Source organism: Sander vitreus, chromosome 21 (genome assembly GCF_031162955.1).
Source record: "Sander vitreus isolate 19-12246 chromosome 21, sanVit1, whole genome shotgun sequence".
NCBI classification, from domain to species: domain Eukaryota; kingdom Metazoa; phylum Chordata; class Actinopteri; order Perciformes; family Percidae; genus Sander; species Sander vitreus.
In genome coordinates, this window is record NC_135875.1 from 27,246,690 (window position 1) to 27,263,727 (window position 17,038).

The following is a 17,038-nucleotide window of genomic DNA, read 5'->3' on the forward strand; positions in this document are numbered from 1 at the left end:
AATATATACACAGAGCTGACACAATTAGTTGATTGGTCGATAAGTTGATCAACAGAAAATTAATTGATACCTATTTTGATAATTACTTACTCCAAGTAATTTTTCAAGCAAAATGACCAAACATTCTCTGGGTTCATCTTGTCCAACGTGAGGCTTTGCTGCTTTCCTTCTGCTTGTGTGATTTAGACTGTTCCTTATACAACAGGCCATTTAGAGACATAACCTAGACGTAACAGACTTTACTCTATCAATTAATAGAACTTGATTAATCCAAAAATAATAATTAGCTGCTGCAAGTCCTGAATATCCATATCTCTGCATGCAAGGTTAACCTGAGATTGATTTTGGGCACTACTTTTTAAATCCACCAAAAAGTTAATCATGAACATTTTTACAATTGTCGACTGGGATCAGCTCCAGCCCCCCACAACCCTCTAATAAGTGGTTACAGGTAATGGATGGATTTTTACAATTCTATCTAACGTACACTGGTTCCCGACCTTTTCGGCTTGTGTTTACTTCAAACAAAGCAATGTCTACAGCATCTCACATAAAAGTAAAAATGTAAACATAAGTTTTGTAGAAACGTGTTTTTAAGTCTCTCCTACCCTGCTATTTGTTGTGTGAACGCTTTCATTTGTGACATCTTTGGGGGTGTCCCGACTAGGTTGGGAAACACTGCCATACACAATATACAGTTTGCTGCATTTCTGTGTTCTTCCAATAAACTCTCCAAACTAAATTATAAATCATATTAATTAAATCAAGATTATGAAAACCGTGGATGTCGCCTCCATGCAGGAGGAGTTCTATCTTCAGTAACCTCTGCTTTAGTTACAGAGCAAACACATGTTCTTATTTTATTCATGACCATAATGACTACTTTTGCTTTCCTAGTATTAGCAGTTAAATACCATGTTTTTCAATAGTAATACAGAATCCTGCTGGTGCCTCAGCCATTATGATTGTATCCTCTGTATAATGCAGTATGTTATAAATAAACCCCTACATCATCAGTTCTCAGACTTGTTTCTAACCACCTCATGTTAAAGGTGCTGTAGGTAGGATTGTGAAGATCCAGGACTTAGCCAACGAATTTGAACATCAACAACTTCTCAGTCCCTCCCCCCTTTCTGCTAAAGCCCAAAACGGTCTCCTAAGCTCCTCCCCCCACAAGGGAGAATGAATGCGTATGCCTGAGCAGTGATTGACACACAGTTAGACACCCCCCTGGCCCTGATTGGTGCATCTGAACAGTTAGATAGATTTTTATAGACACCTCTCCCCCCCCCTGACCCTGATTGGAGCATCTGAACAGTTAGACACCCCCCCTGACCCTGATTGGTGCATCTGAACAGTTAGACACCCCCCCTGACCCTGATTGGTGCATCTGAACAGTTAGACACCCCACGGCCCTGATTGGTGCATCTGAACAGTTAGACACCCCCCCTGGTCCTGATTGGAGCATCTGAACAGGGAGTGGTGGATGTTTGTAAATCTCTCTCCAGGCTGTAGGTGGAGCCAGAGGAGCTGATTATTTTAATGACCTGCTTCATGTAGTTCTACTGGAACATAGGGTCAGTTTCAGCAGATATGACAGAAAGTAAGTCTTACCTACTGCACCTTTAAGCCCTCTGTAGATACCAGTAACAATCAAAATCGTTTACATAAATAGCAACGAAACATGCTCCAATATTACACATAAATAAACACAAAGAAAGAAAAGTAAGAGGTTGGTTGTGCAGTGGCTGAGTTTAATTACTGAATAGCATTGGCCTCTATTTGTATAATGCAGTGAGGTGATAAGACAGGAAGTATTTGTTCTTTTCCCCCATCAGATGGGGGACGTGTGCTGAGACGAGGCTGGTGTTGGTCAGCAGGCCAGGAAGCCTCCGTCCACCGGCAGAGTGACTCCATTAGTCATGTTGCTCTTATCACTCAGCAGGAACAGGATACTGTTCACAACGTCCTCCACCTCTGCACACAGACACACAGGGAGCTTAGGGAACACATCTATGTAGCATAAGTGTGTGTATACACTAGGGGTGCACGATATATCGACTCAATATCGTTTTTGCAATATCACGTTGTGCAATATCAATATTGAAAATGTCCCGAAGAGCATGCGATATTGCGTTTATTTTGTGGAGAGATGCGCCGCTGGCTGTGTTGTGATCAATTCAGAGCCTGCATATTTCATTGGCCAGTTGCCCTGTCACACGTGCACACTTTGACAGCGTGAGTGAAGAGGGAGATAGCGACAGCGAAAGACGCGAGAAGCGAAATGACAGAAAGAGAGAGTCCAAACTGCGAAGCAAGTGTGTGGAGAGAAAGGAAAGAAGAGAGAGAAAAGTAAGAACATGAGTGTGGCTCAGGAAGACGATCAAACTATGGAGATTGAAGAGAAAATGTTAGTAGCTAAAAAGTAATGCCTCCCCCCAGCGTGGAGGTACTTTGTATTTAAGCTAACAGATGTTGCTCAAGCTAATGCACTATGCACAACGTGCCGTATGGTGGTACAGCGTATGTGTAAAACCTGTTTTGATGTTCTGTAAATCTATTTTGATGCGTTTTTATATATGTTTAGGAATATCGAAATTAATATCGACATCGCAATATTCATGCTCATTATCGCAATATCACATTTTGTCAATATTGTGCAACCCTAGTATACACTGCATAATTGCAGCACTGGAGGCATTTTGTCTATACCCATTCTGACAATAAGATAAGATCAAAATAAGATGAACTCGTTGGCTGCACCTCGAGATGCTGACTGTCGATAAAAACCATGAACAGAATGGATGAGTCAGTCTTGGTGGAGTCCAACACTGACCCAGATACACAGAGAATGTGAAAACAGGTCTCTCTCCAGTTATAAGAGGACAGAATAAACCCTATCCAAGGCCACAAAACACATATAGACTGAATGGCCAGGCAAGGGTGAATCCACATTCCTGAATCTGAATCAACCATCAGCCTCCTTTTCAGTACCCTGGTATGCACAGGAGTGGGGGGATGGGATAGGCTTTCCATCCCTATCCCATGCCATGGCACCAGCACACAGAAACTAGTCCTTACCCATCTTCCACTTAAGGTATAAAGATTTGCTGCACTGGCTCTGGTGATATGACTATGGGCTCCCCCCGTCATCATAAAGTGGTTGTAACTGTACAGGCAGGAGCTGGGAGCAGCTCCATGTAAAATCCTGAAAACTATATTTTAAGATTTATTATTTAAGTTTTTCCCACCAAAATGTTGAACTATGCTTAAGATATGCAGTAACCATATGGACTGGTGATCTTTCACTCAATGCATGCTGGGATAGGCTCCAGCTGGTATAGATAATGGATGGGGATAGGTACCACGGATTTTTTTCAAGCTGTACAGAAAGAGCGTTGTATCAACAGTAATCTATATCAACGACGTTTCATTTACGGGATCACTTTCCGCTTTCTAAACTCCAGGTCTATTCGGAAACATCCTCCCAGCTAGAACCAGCAATCAAATCACATTTATCTTCTTTTGATCAACCCTTGTGTTGTCTTCCCGTCGACCATGCATTCTTTTTTAAGCTTTTTTTCTGACATTTTTGTCGCTTTTTTGAATGTCTTTTATCAATTATTTTCTTCAAATGCTATTAAAAAATTGTATAAAACACCCAAACTAAATGAAAGTAGTGAACTGATCATTTATTTTACTGGAGAAGAGTAATGGTTGTATGGAACCATGCACGTTATTTCTTTTTGACAATTTGGTTGGAAAAAAATTTCTGATATAGAAACTTTTTCAAAATGGGTCAAATGTGACCCAAGGACAACAAGAGGGTTAACATTCTCATCACACACACGACAGCCATTTTAATTCCAGAGCACCCCTCCCTACATGCACACGTTTCACCAAAACATCTTCCTTCCTGAGGCTATTTTGCAGAGGCAAAAAAGGAATGTTGTGTGGACTAGCCAGACCTTCCTCCGCAGCGCTGTGGAGGAAGGTCTGGCAATGCAAGACTATATCAACAGTGATCTGAAATGGCATGTCACTGTATTACAGAATGGGAGAATCATGAGAGAATCTGTGTATTTGCCCCAAACGACCACAATATCCTGAGATCAGCCTCCTGATGTACGTGGTGTCAACATGATGTACTGTATATATGCAGCCTGTAGTGTCTGACCTGCGAAGCGGCCTAGAGGGATGCGGGACGTCATGGTCTTGGCTTTTTCAGGGTCACTCCAGCCCAGGCGACCCATCTCAGTCATCACCACTGTGGGGTTCACACTGTTCACACGGATCTGACCAGAACACAACACTGGAACTTTATTCAAGAACACATCTAAACATGTCTTTTTTTTTCTTTAATATGTCAAAAAAACATTGTACAGTTTAGCAAATATATCAATGAAGTAACACAGACAGACAATATGAAACTAGAGGGAAAATGTTGTCCCCAAGAGGCTCTGTATACATAACAACATACATGTAGGCCTATATGTACTATAATATGCATATTAAAATAAAAAGAATGAAATGAAAAAAATGAGTAGAACATTTAAAAGAGATTTGCAGTACAAATGAGGATGCAGCTGCGACACATGAATGAATAAAAGTGCAGGGTAGCAATGACGTTATAAGCATTTAAAAAGATGTATAGAAAGGTGCATTTGCATGAGAACCCTTGGCTCCCTAATAAAAAAAAAGTAGTAGAGATTTAGTGACAAAATAACTCATTACAAACAAACATTACAGTAAAATAAATACATACAATAATAAAGATGTATTGGTGGTAGCCTGCTGTGCTGATTTAAAAAGAGACAATGTTGTGCACATCCATGTAGTTGCTAGTGCAGGACAAAAAAAGAAATGTTCAAAATAAGGTAAGGTAAGTCCACACAACAGTTAATTGCTCCGAAAAAATGTTTAATAGTGCAGAATCAGGCACACAACATTTCAGCCCAAAATGTGGCCTTCCTGCACCAGCAACTACAGGGATGTGCACAACATTGTTTCTTTTTAAACCAGTTCACTTCACAAGCCTGCTGTGGTCAACCATATGACCTGAATATAAAGCTGACCTCTTCTGAAGAGTCCATCATGTTTTAATCCTCCGTGTCCTCCTTGGCTACTAGCAACTGTGTGGAGGAGGAGGGGGGGAGGTCACCGAAGGCTTGTGTCATGTGGATGTGCTGACAGTTTGGTTGTCATTACTTGGAATTTCTCATGGGGGCAGCAGAAACTACGCACTATAGCTTTAAGTTTGAGCCAAAATATATTCAAAATTATTTAAAGCTATTTGCCATGCTGTGTAAGCGTAAAAGTACCTGGTGGGGTCCCAGCTCGAGAGCCATCACTTTAGTCAGCATGTCCAGGGCTGCTTTAGTGGCACCTGAACAATGACAGGGACACAAAGAGCACAGGAACTTCACTGTCACCAGGGCTGCAGCAGGAAAACCTGGGCCCTGTTCATACACACATCTAAGAACTGAAATCCCTTTTTTTCTCCAAGGAGAGGCTCCAGGTGAATGTTGGCACACGGCGGCTCCTCTGTTACTCACAGTAGACAGTGTGGTCTCTGAGGGCACACTGTGAGGCCTGGCTTGACACGTTCACGATGGAGCCTCCTGATCGCCTGGCCTTCATACCACGAGCCACTATCTGACCACAGAGACACAGCTCGGTTTGAGTAGACAGAAGCAGTTAGATGAGGCAGACATTTAAATGAAACCAGATCTATCAGGATGTTAGGATTGTAAATAGACTGTGCCCCCTGCCAATGCCCCCCCACCACACCAACCTGCACCATTAGCTGAACTAAAAGGACTGTACTTTAAGGTGCAGTAAGACTCACTGACAGCTAACTACTGGCCGGCCAGCCTTTATGTATGTAAGTACACAAGGAACGGCAAATAAATTAATCTAATCTAATTTTAAAGTGTGATTAAACCATTGATACGCTGCTCGTCCATTACAGGAGAACAAGGGAATTTAAGTCCTGTTGTACATACTGTGCTTTCCCTGACAGCCAAACCTGACCACCATTTTCCACTGGGCACGTTTGTGCTGTGTTCTGGTTTTGTTCCGTCCTCCGCCACGCGCCATACCACACCAGGAGCGTCTGGAGCGTCTTGCTGCCCGACTCGCAGATTATATTGTCTCTAGCGTCTCTGGCGTAAAAAAGATCTGTGATGTCGTATTATGTTTTTCCACCTCCAAGATGACTCTCTCGTTGTCCGTGGTGTTGTAGAGGAGACATATACATCATTGGGGGGCGTTTTGCTAAACTGACTGGATACTCTCGCTGTTTCCCTTCCTGCCCGGCTGTCTGAACGCCCCGCGGCTCGCGTGAAGATAGATCTGACATGTATCTTTAGCGGAGCGGAGAGCCACCTCATGCACGCTTCTGGGACGCGCCGTGACACAGCTGGTGGATTATCAAGCATTAACTCGAATGGCCGCGATTGCTGACAGGCAGCGCAGACGCGCCCGGTGGAAAATAGGGGTGAGGTTACCATTAAAGGTGCAGTAGGTAAGACTTATAAAACTAACTTTCTGTCATATTTTCTGAAACTGACCCTATGTTCCAGTAGAACTACATGAAGCTGGTCATTTAAAAAAGAATCCGGCTCCTCTGGCTCCACCTACAGCCTGGAGTGTCGGGGGTGTCTAACTGTGTGTCAATCACTGCTCATGCACACACATTCATTCTCCCTTGTGGGGGGAGGAGCTTAGGAGACCGTTTTGGGCTTTAGCAGAAAGGGGGGAGGGACTGAGAAGTTGTCGATGTTAAAAAATTTTGGCTAAGTCCTGGATCTTCACAATCCTACCTACAGCACCCTTAATGTTTAGATCAGCAAAACATCTATTACAACCAAAGGAAAAAAAACAAAGAACAAAACGGAGCCAAGAATGCAGGACATTCAAGTGTAGTGATGTGGATTTGAGCCGTTACCTGGGAGACATGCAGCACAGCTTTCACGTTCACATTAAATGACCTGGGAATGAAAGACATCTTAGAACACATACCGTTATAAACATAACAGGTCTGATCAAATTGCTGATTGAAATCGTTTTTTTAGATTATTTTTGGGGGGCATTTTGAGCCTTAGTACATGGGGCGCACACTCAACCAGGGCGCCCTGAAATTGTTGATTCTGACTCATATGTTCTACATTGCGTTGTATTATATGAGTATTTGCTGCTGGAAATCATTAAAGTATCCTGTTTTGTCTTACTGTTCAAACTGGTCGGGTGTAACATCCAGAAATGGCTGCAGATTGGCACAGGCAGCGTTATTCACCAGCAGATCGATGGGGCCGACATCCTGCAGGGCCGCCTCCGTGGCCCCCCAGTCCGCCAGGTCCACACACACCGGGATGATGGACGCACACTGTGAGAGGAAGTCAGAAGCAGACATGTTGGCGCAGGTAACAGATGAGGGAGGAGACGGAGCTTTAATTGTTCTGAAAGCTCTGATATTTCAGATTGGTGCAAAAAAAAAAATAGATTCTGAAAACTAAACAAATATGGTGCCTCATGTTATCATTAACCCTCACACAGCCAACTCTTTAAAGCTCCCATGGCATGAACATTTCACTTTATGAGGTTTTTTAACATTAATATGAGTTCCCCCAGCCTGCCTATGGCCCCCCAGTGGCTAGAAATGGTGACAGGTGTAAACCGAGCACTGGGTATCCTGCTCTGCCTTTGAGAAAATGAAAGCTCAGATGGGCTGATCTGGAATCTTCCCTTTATGATGTCATAAGGGGAAAGGTTACCCCCCCTTTCTCTGCTTTGCCCACCCAGAGAATTTGGCCAACCCATGAGAAAGAGAGAGACATCATGGCTTTAAAACGAGCGAAGCATGGCAGTTGGTCAAGGACACACCCCCACCCTCTACCTTGCCCCCCCTCTCTCCTCCTCAATAGCATTTAAAGCTACAGACATAGAAATGGTACATCCTAAGGAAAGCTCATTGTGGGACTGGCTCTAGTGGCTGGACTTCTGCACCAAGGCTGAATTTCGGGAAAGAGACTTCAGATACAATATTAGGGGACCACTAAGGCCTATATAAAAGAGACTTCAGATACAGTATTAGGGGACCACTAAGGCCTATATAAAAGAGACTTCAGATACAGTATTAGGGGACCACTAAGGTCTATATAAAAGAGACTTCAGATACAGTATTAGGGGACCACTAAGGCCTATATAAAAGAGACTTCAGATACAGTATTAGGGGGACCACTAAGGTCTATATAAAAGAGACTTCAGATACAGTATTAGGGGACCACTAAGGTCTATATAAAAGAGACTTCAGATACAGTATTAGGGGACCACTAAGGCCTATATAAAAGAGACGTCAGATACAGTATTAGGGGACCACTAAGGTCTATATAAAAGAGACGTCAGATACAGTATTAGGGGACCACTAAGGTCTATATAAAAGAGACTTCAGATACAGTATTAGGGGACCACTAAGGCCTATATAAAAGAGACGTCAGATACAGTATTAGGGGGACCACTAAGGTCTATATAAAAGAGACTTCAGATACAGTATTAGGGGACCACTAAGGTCTATATAAAAGAGACTTCAGATACAGTATTAGGGGACCACTAAGGCCTATATAAAAGAGACGTCAGATACAGTATTAGGGGGACCACTAAGGTCTATATAAAAGAGACTTCAGATACAGTATTAGGGGACCACTAAGGCCTATATAAAAGAGACGTCAGATACAGTATTAGGGGACCACTAAGGTCTATATAAAAGAGACGTCAGATACAGTATTAGGGGACCGCAAAAAAAGGTGTTCTATATGTCTCTCAACATATGCAGTGTTTGGTCCTTTGGGAGATTGTGCCTAGAAAGTCCTGGAAAAGACTTTGAATTTGATGGTTAAGAAGGAGTGGAAACCCTGAATATCATGCTTTACTATAAGGAAGCCACCATAAAGTTCATAATAAAAGTTTTTTTTACTTTTACTTCTAATTATTAAGTACATTTAATATCTGAAAATCACTTTTGATACTTAAGTACAGAAAATATCAGATACTTTAACACTTTTACTAAAGTAATACTCTAAAAGGTTACTTTAACTTGTACCAAAGTATTCTTATAAGATACTTGCACTTTTACTCAAGTATTGCTTTAGTATTAAGCAAGTAGTACTTTATACAAGACTGGTCCATGATCACACACAGAGAGAACCCCTAAAATTGAATTGCACACAGTGCTTAAACTACTTAAAGAGCTATTTTGTATGGATTTGTCTCTGTTTCGGTATTTATTGTTTATTCTTATTATAGTTTAATATGTTTGTTTGTATGTATGCACCCAATCACCAAGGCAAATTCAATGTAGTCCCCCTACTGTGGCAATACCAGCTTTCTTATTCTGATGCTGATTCTGAAAATACCAAACACCCTCCAAATTGAAAAGGTCCTTGTGACTGAAACGACAAGTGTGTGCGGGAATGTTCTTTCTTTTTTCTTTGAAAATATCTCCCCTCTCTACCATCCATCACATAGAACTTTAAATCAAAGTAAGCGGAGTACCTCTTGCACCAGACTGTTGAGGTCAGCCTGCGTGCGTGTGAGCGCTGTGACCTTTGCCCCGCAGCGTGCCAGAGCCAGAGCCGTGGCCCGGCCGATCCCTGAGACACAAAGCATCCATAAACACAAAGACTTATTACAGAGTGGAGCTGCTGCCGTGACACCAGAGCTGACGCTGACACACACACACACACACACACACACACACACACACACACACACACACACACACACACACACACACACACACACACACACACACACATTCCATGCATGTCTCAGGCTTTCCACACTGCGCTCCACGAACAAAGCTTTTTTTCTATTCCATTTTCTCACTGTGTTGCAACTGACGAGACTCTTTGAGGGTACGTGCAAATTCATCACATGCCTGGATCAGTCTCCCAAAGTTCACATGCAATGTCATTACAGTTTTTAATAGATTTTTTAAATTGACATTCAGTTTTATCACCCCCAGTTATTATATTGTCATTCAGATGTGTTATCAGTATGTTTGTATGGCAGCCTTGACTTCTGGCTGCCTTGAAGTGTTGCCTTGTTATCTAACTCCTCACCATGAACAAGTCATCAGTTTTAAAAATGACATATTCTCTATGAAACTGTGATAAGTAATAAAAATGGTTTTCTTTTTGTTTGAATCACCAAGATTTTATCAAATCATAATTAGAGCCTTGCCACTTGTTTTTCAGACCAAAGTGTGCCTGTAACACCAAGCATCACAAACTAAGTATTGAAAGTTGACACTGAATTGTTTATGTATTTATTGAAACGATTATTAAAATAAAAATGTAGCCAATTTTAGACTGTATTTTATTTGCCAAACGTCTTGTACGGCTGCTTGTGTTTGGATACGTTTGAAAACTTTGGATTTCTTTTGTTGAAGTGTTAAAAAAGGGTTTTGCAGAAAAACATTTTGTATTTTTTTGGTATCAAAAAGATTTGTTGTTGTACTGTTAGGCTACTGGAACTGGGCAGGCATCACATAGAAATGAGTAGCAAAGCATTAGAAACTAAAACATGCCCTTATCAGCATTGCACTTATCAAAATATAATAGTTTTATAAAGTTTTCGTTCGAAGTTCTGCTTTTTATTTGTCTTGTTGCTAATCTTTTTGCTTCTGTGCTGTGTCTTGTTTTGTGCTAAGTTCTGCTTTGCTTGTGTTGTCGTCCTTTTTTGTTTCTTTGTGTTTTAAAAAGCCTTTTTTAACTAATAGTGTAAAGAACGCTAGTTTTATATAGTTTTTATTAATACCTCTGCCTGGGTCAAAGTTTTCCCGCAAAGTCACAAAAATATTTACGGCGTTACAATGGAAAAGCCTGTGTTAGTGTATCCAGCCAGGTAAAAGGTAGCAGGAGATGTCTTTATATAGGCCTAATTGTATTTTAATGTTATTTTAGAAGTTATCTGCTGTAGGTATGGCTGATACTGGGGCAGGGCCATCACAGGAAAGAAGGAAGTTAAACGAAGAACAACTAGAAGATAAAAGGGAGAGTGGCTTTCAACAGGAGAAAATTACTGGATTGTAAATGATTCAAAAGCATCTCCGAATTGGCCCTCAGGTATGTAATATGTCTATTTCCATTATACAATAACTTTACAATGCGCGATGTTGAGGTTGAAGCGTTACATCAGTATCCTACATTAAAGGACAATTCTGGCAAAATGAACCTAGGGGTTAATAACAGATGTGTACCCACTCTGTCGTTCTCGTTTTGCGCCGGAAGGGCAAGTCCTTTAAATCAAGTCCCCCTTCCATTTAGACGTTTTATTCCTTTCAGTCCGTGTTTGTGTTGACCTACCATTTTCTTTTCTCTTGTCCATCTGTACCTGTGTAAAGTGTCCTTGGGTTTCATGAAATGCGCTTCATAAATATAAGTTATTATTACGTTGGTTGCTCTTAATGCTTTGGCCCGTGACAGAGTGACAGTGATACTCGGTTTAGCTCCCGATACATCCAAAGTAGGCTAAAGGCTGATTTATGCTTCTGCGTCAAATCGACGGCGTACGCCCGCAGACCCCTCTGCGTTGCTGCGAACCCCCCCTCCGAGCCCTCCGCCGTAGCTCGACGTGCACCTCCAAAAATGTGTAACTTTGCGTCGAGGCGACGCAGACCGCAAGGACTGTGATTGGTCAACCGGTCCTGTGTGTTGATAGTCAATGTTTCAAGCAGCCTACAGTGGGGAGTAGCAACATGCTAGTTCACTGACATCAGCTTTGCAAATAAACTCAGACATATTTTGGTGACAATGACGGGGTTATCGGTTTGTAAAGCCTCTATATGTCAGTAACGTTTTGAAATTAGCACTTCGCCAGCAAGCAGTACTTTGTGGGCAGTTGTGCTAAAGTTAGCTTGCTAACATAACATAAACTGGCTCTCTCTTTTTTGCTCGCCATTGTCGGAAATGAAAAAGCGGAACCAAAACAAACTATCACCCCCTAGCGCTCACCGCGATGCAAAGAAACGTGTCCAACCCCGAACTCCGAAAGGGTCACGACGCCGTAGGAGCGACAGCGTGGAGTTCACGCAGAAGCATAAAACAGCCTTATGTTACCGTACGCAACACTTGAAATACAACGATGCATCTGTAACGTATTATCTTATTGTAAATGAATGATTTTTTGTTCCTCCTGTTAACACTAACTCAGTAATCTATAGTGGGAAATAAAGCACCGTAAAGAAAAGATCTTTGCAACAGCAGGTGTGGTTAAACCACTACAGCTTTAGTCCAAAGGGCCGCTAGAATCAACACTAACTGAAAGGTACATATAGACACTTTAACCCATATATAATGATGCGTTTTATTAATTTGCACTGCCCCCTTCTTAAATCAACTGAACTGAGTTGAATTCAATGTTCAATGTATCCCTCTTCGCTCAAGTCACATGTGATGTCACCACATTTATTTTTATAGTTTTTTGTGATTTCCTCTCCTAATAGGGCTCAAACTGGTTGCTTCTCTTTACGTTGTAGATTTCTAACTTCTGGAATCCCACATTTGATCATTTTTCCCCACACACTTCTCCACATGTAGTTTCTATGCTATGCAGTCTGCTATAGCTTACTTTGCTGCTATTGTATACCATACATTCTGTAGGTGTTTAATGGTGTGCTGTGTTATGTACATTAAGAAGCCAAAGACACATTTCCACAGAGGAGGATAATAAAGTCAGTCAAATCAGAACAAAGCTGTATGTGACACTTACATTGTGTGAAATGAATGTTTAAACCCAAGCCATTATTTTGTTATGGCTGCAGTGCTGCACTATTCCATCAACAGAAAATATTCTAGATGTCCTGTACATCATTTAAATTCAGTCTGACATATTTTATATCTTTAGAAATGTTCACTAGAATTAAAATAAAGATTTGTGGTTTAAACAATGTTTGACTGCACACGTTTATAGGTTCATGATGAACCCGAAGACACTGCACTGTTATCCCAAATTAGATATTTGCGTGGAAACCCGTTGCCTTAAAGTGTAACTTCCGTTTTTTCAACCTGGCCTATTTTCCTGTGTTTGTGTCAGTCGGCAGTGGAGAAACGATGTAAGCTACAATGTAAGTTAATAGGACAATTGTTCAGCTTGTTTTTACTTTCACAAAAGTGCTCGTTTTGCCGCTGACAGGCTCAGATTAATATTCTTAGTGTCTGCATTATGGAAAGGATTTCATTATGGAAAGGATTTCATTATGGAAAGGATTTCTAAGGAGGTCAACCTTCCTAGATTTTTTTTAACATAAAAACATCAGCAAATCTGCGTTATGTAGATAAACAGTAATTTTAGCATTGTAAAACACACTTCATTTAAAGTCGACAGAAACAAAATAAAACTATGAAAAGCCGTTTTGGGTCGTCTTTCCACTTTACCAACCATCACAACTCTAGTTTTGGTTGAAATAAACACATAGTTTACCGAGTTACATGTGAAAATATGTTGGCTCTATACACGCTAAAAGTATTGCTTTTTTAAATGGAGTCTGGTGGGATTAGCGCTAGCGACTTCAGAGCTGTTTCTGGTTAAACAGAAAGGTCTCAAAGCGGTTTTAAAGGTCTATCTCTGTAGGGATCCTTTCCATAATGTTGTCAGACACTTAGAATATTAATCTGAGTCTGTCAGCAGCAAAACGAGCACCTTTGTGAAGGTAAATACAAGCTGGACAATTGCCCTATTAACTTACATTGTAGCTTGTTTCTCTGACTGCCGACTGCAGCGATCTCTCTTAATACTGGACCAATGTCAAAGATTGTTGTTCCCATCAGTCACTTAGACACAAAAACAAAGGAACATAGGCCAGGTTGAAGAAAACGGTAGTTACCCTTTAAAACGTTTAAGTTTTTACACAAGGTGCAACTTAACAGGTCAAGTTGTATTATCACAGAGCGGTAGGTTGATGCAGTAGACAAATCAAGTTTACATTAGTAGTCATTACTAAAAATCATTAGCAAACACATCTGATTTTTTTCTGGAGTCATGTAGAAATATAACATTAGGCTATACTTAACAAAACTAAAGAAAACTTTTTCTTATAAATGTGTTTTTTCCTGTATGACAGTATCGTTTTTAAGAACAATGTATTCATACATTTACAGGGTTTACAGTGTTCAGGTCCAGGACTGTAGCTGAACACTGAGGTCATCTTCTTGCTTTTATTGATATTCCATTATGTTTCATGTACGCTACTGTATACGTTCAAGTCTGTGTGTTCTATGTTTTTACCTACCTACACATTTCTTTTTGGGGAAAATAAAGTTAAAGATAAAGATAAAATATATATATATATATATATATATATATATATATATATATATATATATATATATAACAGTTAACAGTTAAACTAAATATGGACACAGAAATACAGAAATAAATAAATGTAGCTGGACACAAATGTAGAAATAAATTTAAAGCATTAAATAATTTATTTATTATTTGATGTATTCTTTTATATATTTATTTCGGCATTTATTTATATATTCCTGTATTTGTTCCTCTATTTATTTAAACCTTTATTCATGCATTTATTTAATGATATATTTATTGAGACTTAAGTCATGTTCCGTCCTCCATGTGTCCTGAGGCAGGGCTGAAGACGATTGGACTTTTTAAAGCAGCCTGGTGGTGTCAGTGCACTGAAAACCTCGTGTGTGTGTGTGTGTGTGTGTGTGTGTGTGTGTGTGTGTGTGTGTGTGTGTGTGTGTGTGTGTGTGTGTGTGTGTGTGTGTGTTAAGTGTAGCCTTTACCTTTTCCTGCTCCGGTGACTAGAGCTCGTTTCCCTGCAAATGAAATCTCCATGGTCGGTCCAGAGTTCTATTCAACAAGACAGACATGTTACAGACGGAAGAGAAGCCGTCAGTCACGGAACTGATCGACCTAACGTTAACTGTGCTGCAACTTCCTGATCTTTCTCTTAAATCTGACACACATGCCCTACTTACACTTACTAATCATGCACAACTTGTGTTTTATGGTTCTAAAAACAGCGTGGAGGTGGTTACCAGCTGTGCGGTAGACAGAGCGCTCAGTCCGGGCTGAAGGAAGCGGTGTGTCGGTGTGTCTCGGTGTTCCGCGGGGCTCAAACATTAACACCAAAGTTAATGGTCAAACACGTTTGTCTTCCAGGTCAGTCACTGTGAACTGGCAGAAACCACCACGGACTAAATAAATATATTTTATAAAGGTCAGTTCACCCAAATGACATAGGCAGTATGATCTCTCTCATATAACATATAGTACGGAAGAAGATTAGGGGCATATGTGAAACAATTCTAGTTCTGAGTTTAAAGTCAGAATGTTGAGTTTTGTTTATTTTTTAAGTAAGAAATCTGAGTTTAAAGTAATTTGTTTTGTTTTTTAATTCTCAGAATTCTGACTTTAAACTTAAATACATTTTTCACGTGGCCCTAATCTAATCCTCTTCTACTTTTGGTTTATTTGTCCAGGTACTGTACATTACGACCAATACAATGCAATGGAGGTGAGTGGACTTAAAGGACAATTCCGGCGCAAAACGAACCTAGGGGTTATTAACAGATGTGTACCCACTCTGTCTCTCTGGGACATGTTTTCATGCTAATCCAATGAGTTTGGAGCTTTAACGAGGCTACCGCGGACCGCTGGTTAGCTTACAATGCTAGTATTAGGGGGCATGGGGACACTCAAATGAAATCGCTATTTAATACCACTAAAAAGGCTTGAAATATCACCACACTTTAACGTTAGCATAATTAGGGTCCCTAAATGTGAACCGAAGCATTGACAACGTTGTAAGTGTACAGATAGTTTATTAAAAAGATAGATTATAAAGACAGTCGCGTTCATGTTTACTTGCATACTGTATACTGTCTATGGAGACTCCACGTTGCACGGCGTTCGACTAGTCATGACTGGTTTCCAAGATGGCTCCTGCAAGTAAACATGAACGCGACTGTCTTTATAATCTATCTTTTAGTTAAGAGTAGAGTAGGTACACATCAGTTAATAACCCCTAGGTTCGCGACGCAGCGTACTTTGTTTCATCTTCGCTCACTAAATGGTTCCCTGCTCTCAACGGTGAGAAGATGGAGGTGATGCGGGCTCATCGTATTGGTCCAGAGCGCAACACCGCATCCTGCACCCTGATCTGCAAGATGCTACGTTACACAGACCGGGACGGCATCTTAAAGGCAGCCAGAGGCTCTCAGATAGAGGTCAGCGGCATAGAGATACTACAGTAACTACACCATCAAACGGCGCCGCTCATTTTCCCAAGCGATGGAGACAGCGAGGAAACTCGGTTTCATTCCGTTCCTGATTTACCCGGCTAAACTGAAGCTGTCCCGCGGGTCTTCATTCAAGAGTCACATTTTAAACTGTGATAAACAACGCTTGTCGAACCGCGGTGCCCTGGTGGTGTTAAGACGTAGCCTGGCCTTAACAATAATTGGAAGCTATGGAAGTGAGGATGGTCGAATTGCTTATATTAAAACCAATATATATGGGCAGAAAATTGCATTTCTATGTATATATGCCACAAATCATTTTAGCCCGGAGTTTTTTGGCACAATTAGCAAGACTTTATGTGACCTGCAGGACTTTTCAGTTATTATTGGCGCTGACATGAACGCTGTCCTGGACCCCTTACTCGATAGATCTACTGCACCTTCTCAACATATTCCTCCTTCAACAGTTGCCTTCCAAGGTTTGACTATTTCAGTCTCACAGATCTATTTAGAGCTATAAACCCTTCTTCAAGACAATATAGTTTTTATTCGTACAGACACAAAACCTATTCAAGGATAGATCATTTACTGGCTTCTGTAACTTTATACTCTGAAAGTCATTCAGCTGTGATTTATCCTAACTCTTTATCTGACCATTGTGTTATCGCATCACAGCTCACACTTGCCAAGACTCCAACTAAGGCCACGAGATGGTGATTTAACACCACATTACTTAAAAACAATGATTATTGTGACCATTTCAGAAATAC

At 40.9% G+C, this 17,038-nt stretch overlaps 1 protein-coding gene across 3 annotated transcripts; it reads right to left on the reverse strand.

Moving 5' to 3' along the window:
• Positions 1-1,733: 1,733 nt before the first annotated feature.
• dcxr (dicarbonyl/L-xylulose reductase) lies at positions 1,734-15,303 on the reverse strand. Of its 3 annotated transcripts, none has more exons than XM_078279869.1 (9): positions 15,066-15,303; positions 14,811-14,877; positions 9,553-9,650; positions 7,233-7,387; positions 6,950-6,992; positions 5,556-5,655; positions 5,322-5,386; positions 4,178-4,295; positions 1,734-1,977 (listed from the first exon to the last, which is right to left on the reverse strand). In XM_078279869.1, the coding sequence occupies exons 2-9, from the start codon at positions 14,860-14,862 to the stop codon at positions 1,874-1,876; spliced, it is 735 nt and encodes a 244-aa protein (XP_078135995.1). In that variant the 5' UTR covers positions 14,863-14,877; positions 15,066-15,303; the 3' UTR covers positions 1,734-1,873. The 3 variants fall into 3 exon arrangements, with proteins under 3 accessions (XP_078135995.1, XP_078135996.1, XP_078135997.1); XM_078279870.1 differs by having other exon boundaries at positions 15,012-15,303; XM_078279871.1 differs by lacking the exon at positions 15,066-15,303 and adding an exon at positions 15,006-15,046.
• Positions 15,304-17,038: the final 1,735 nt, after the last annotated feature.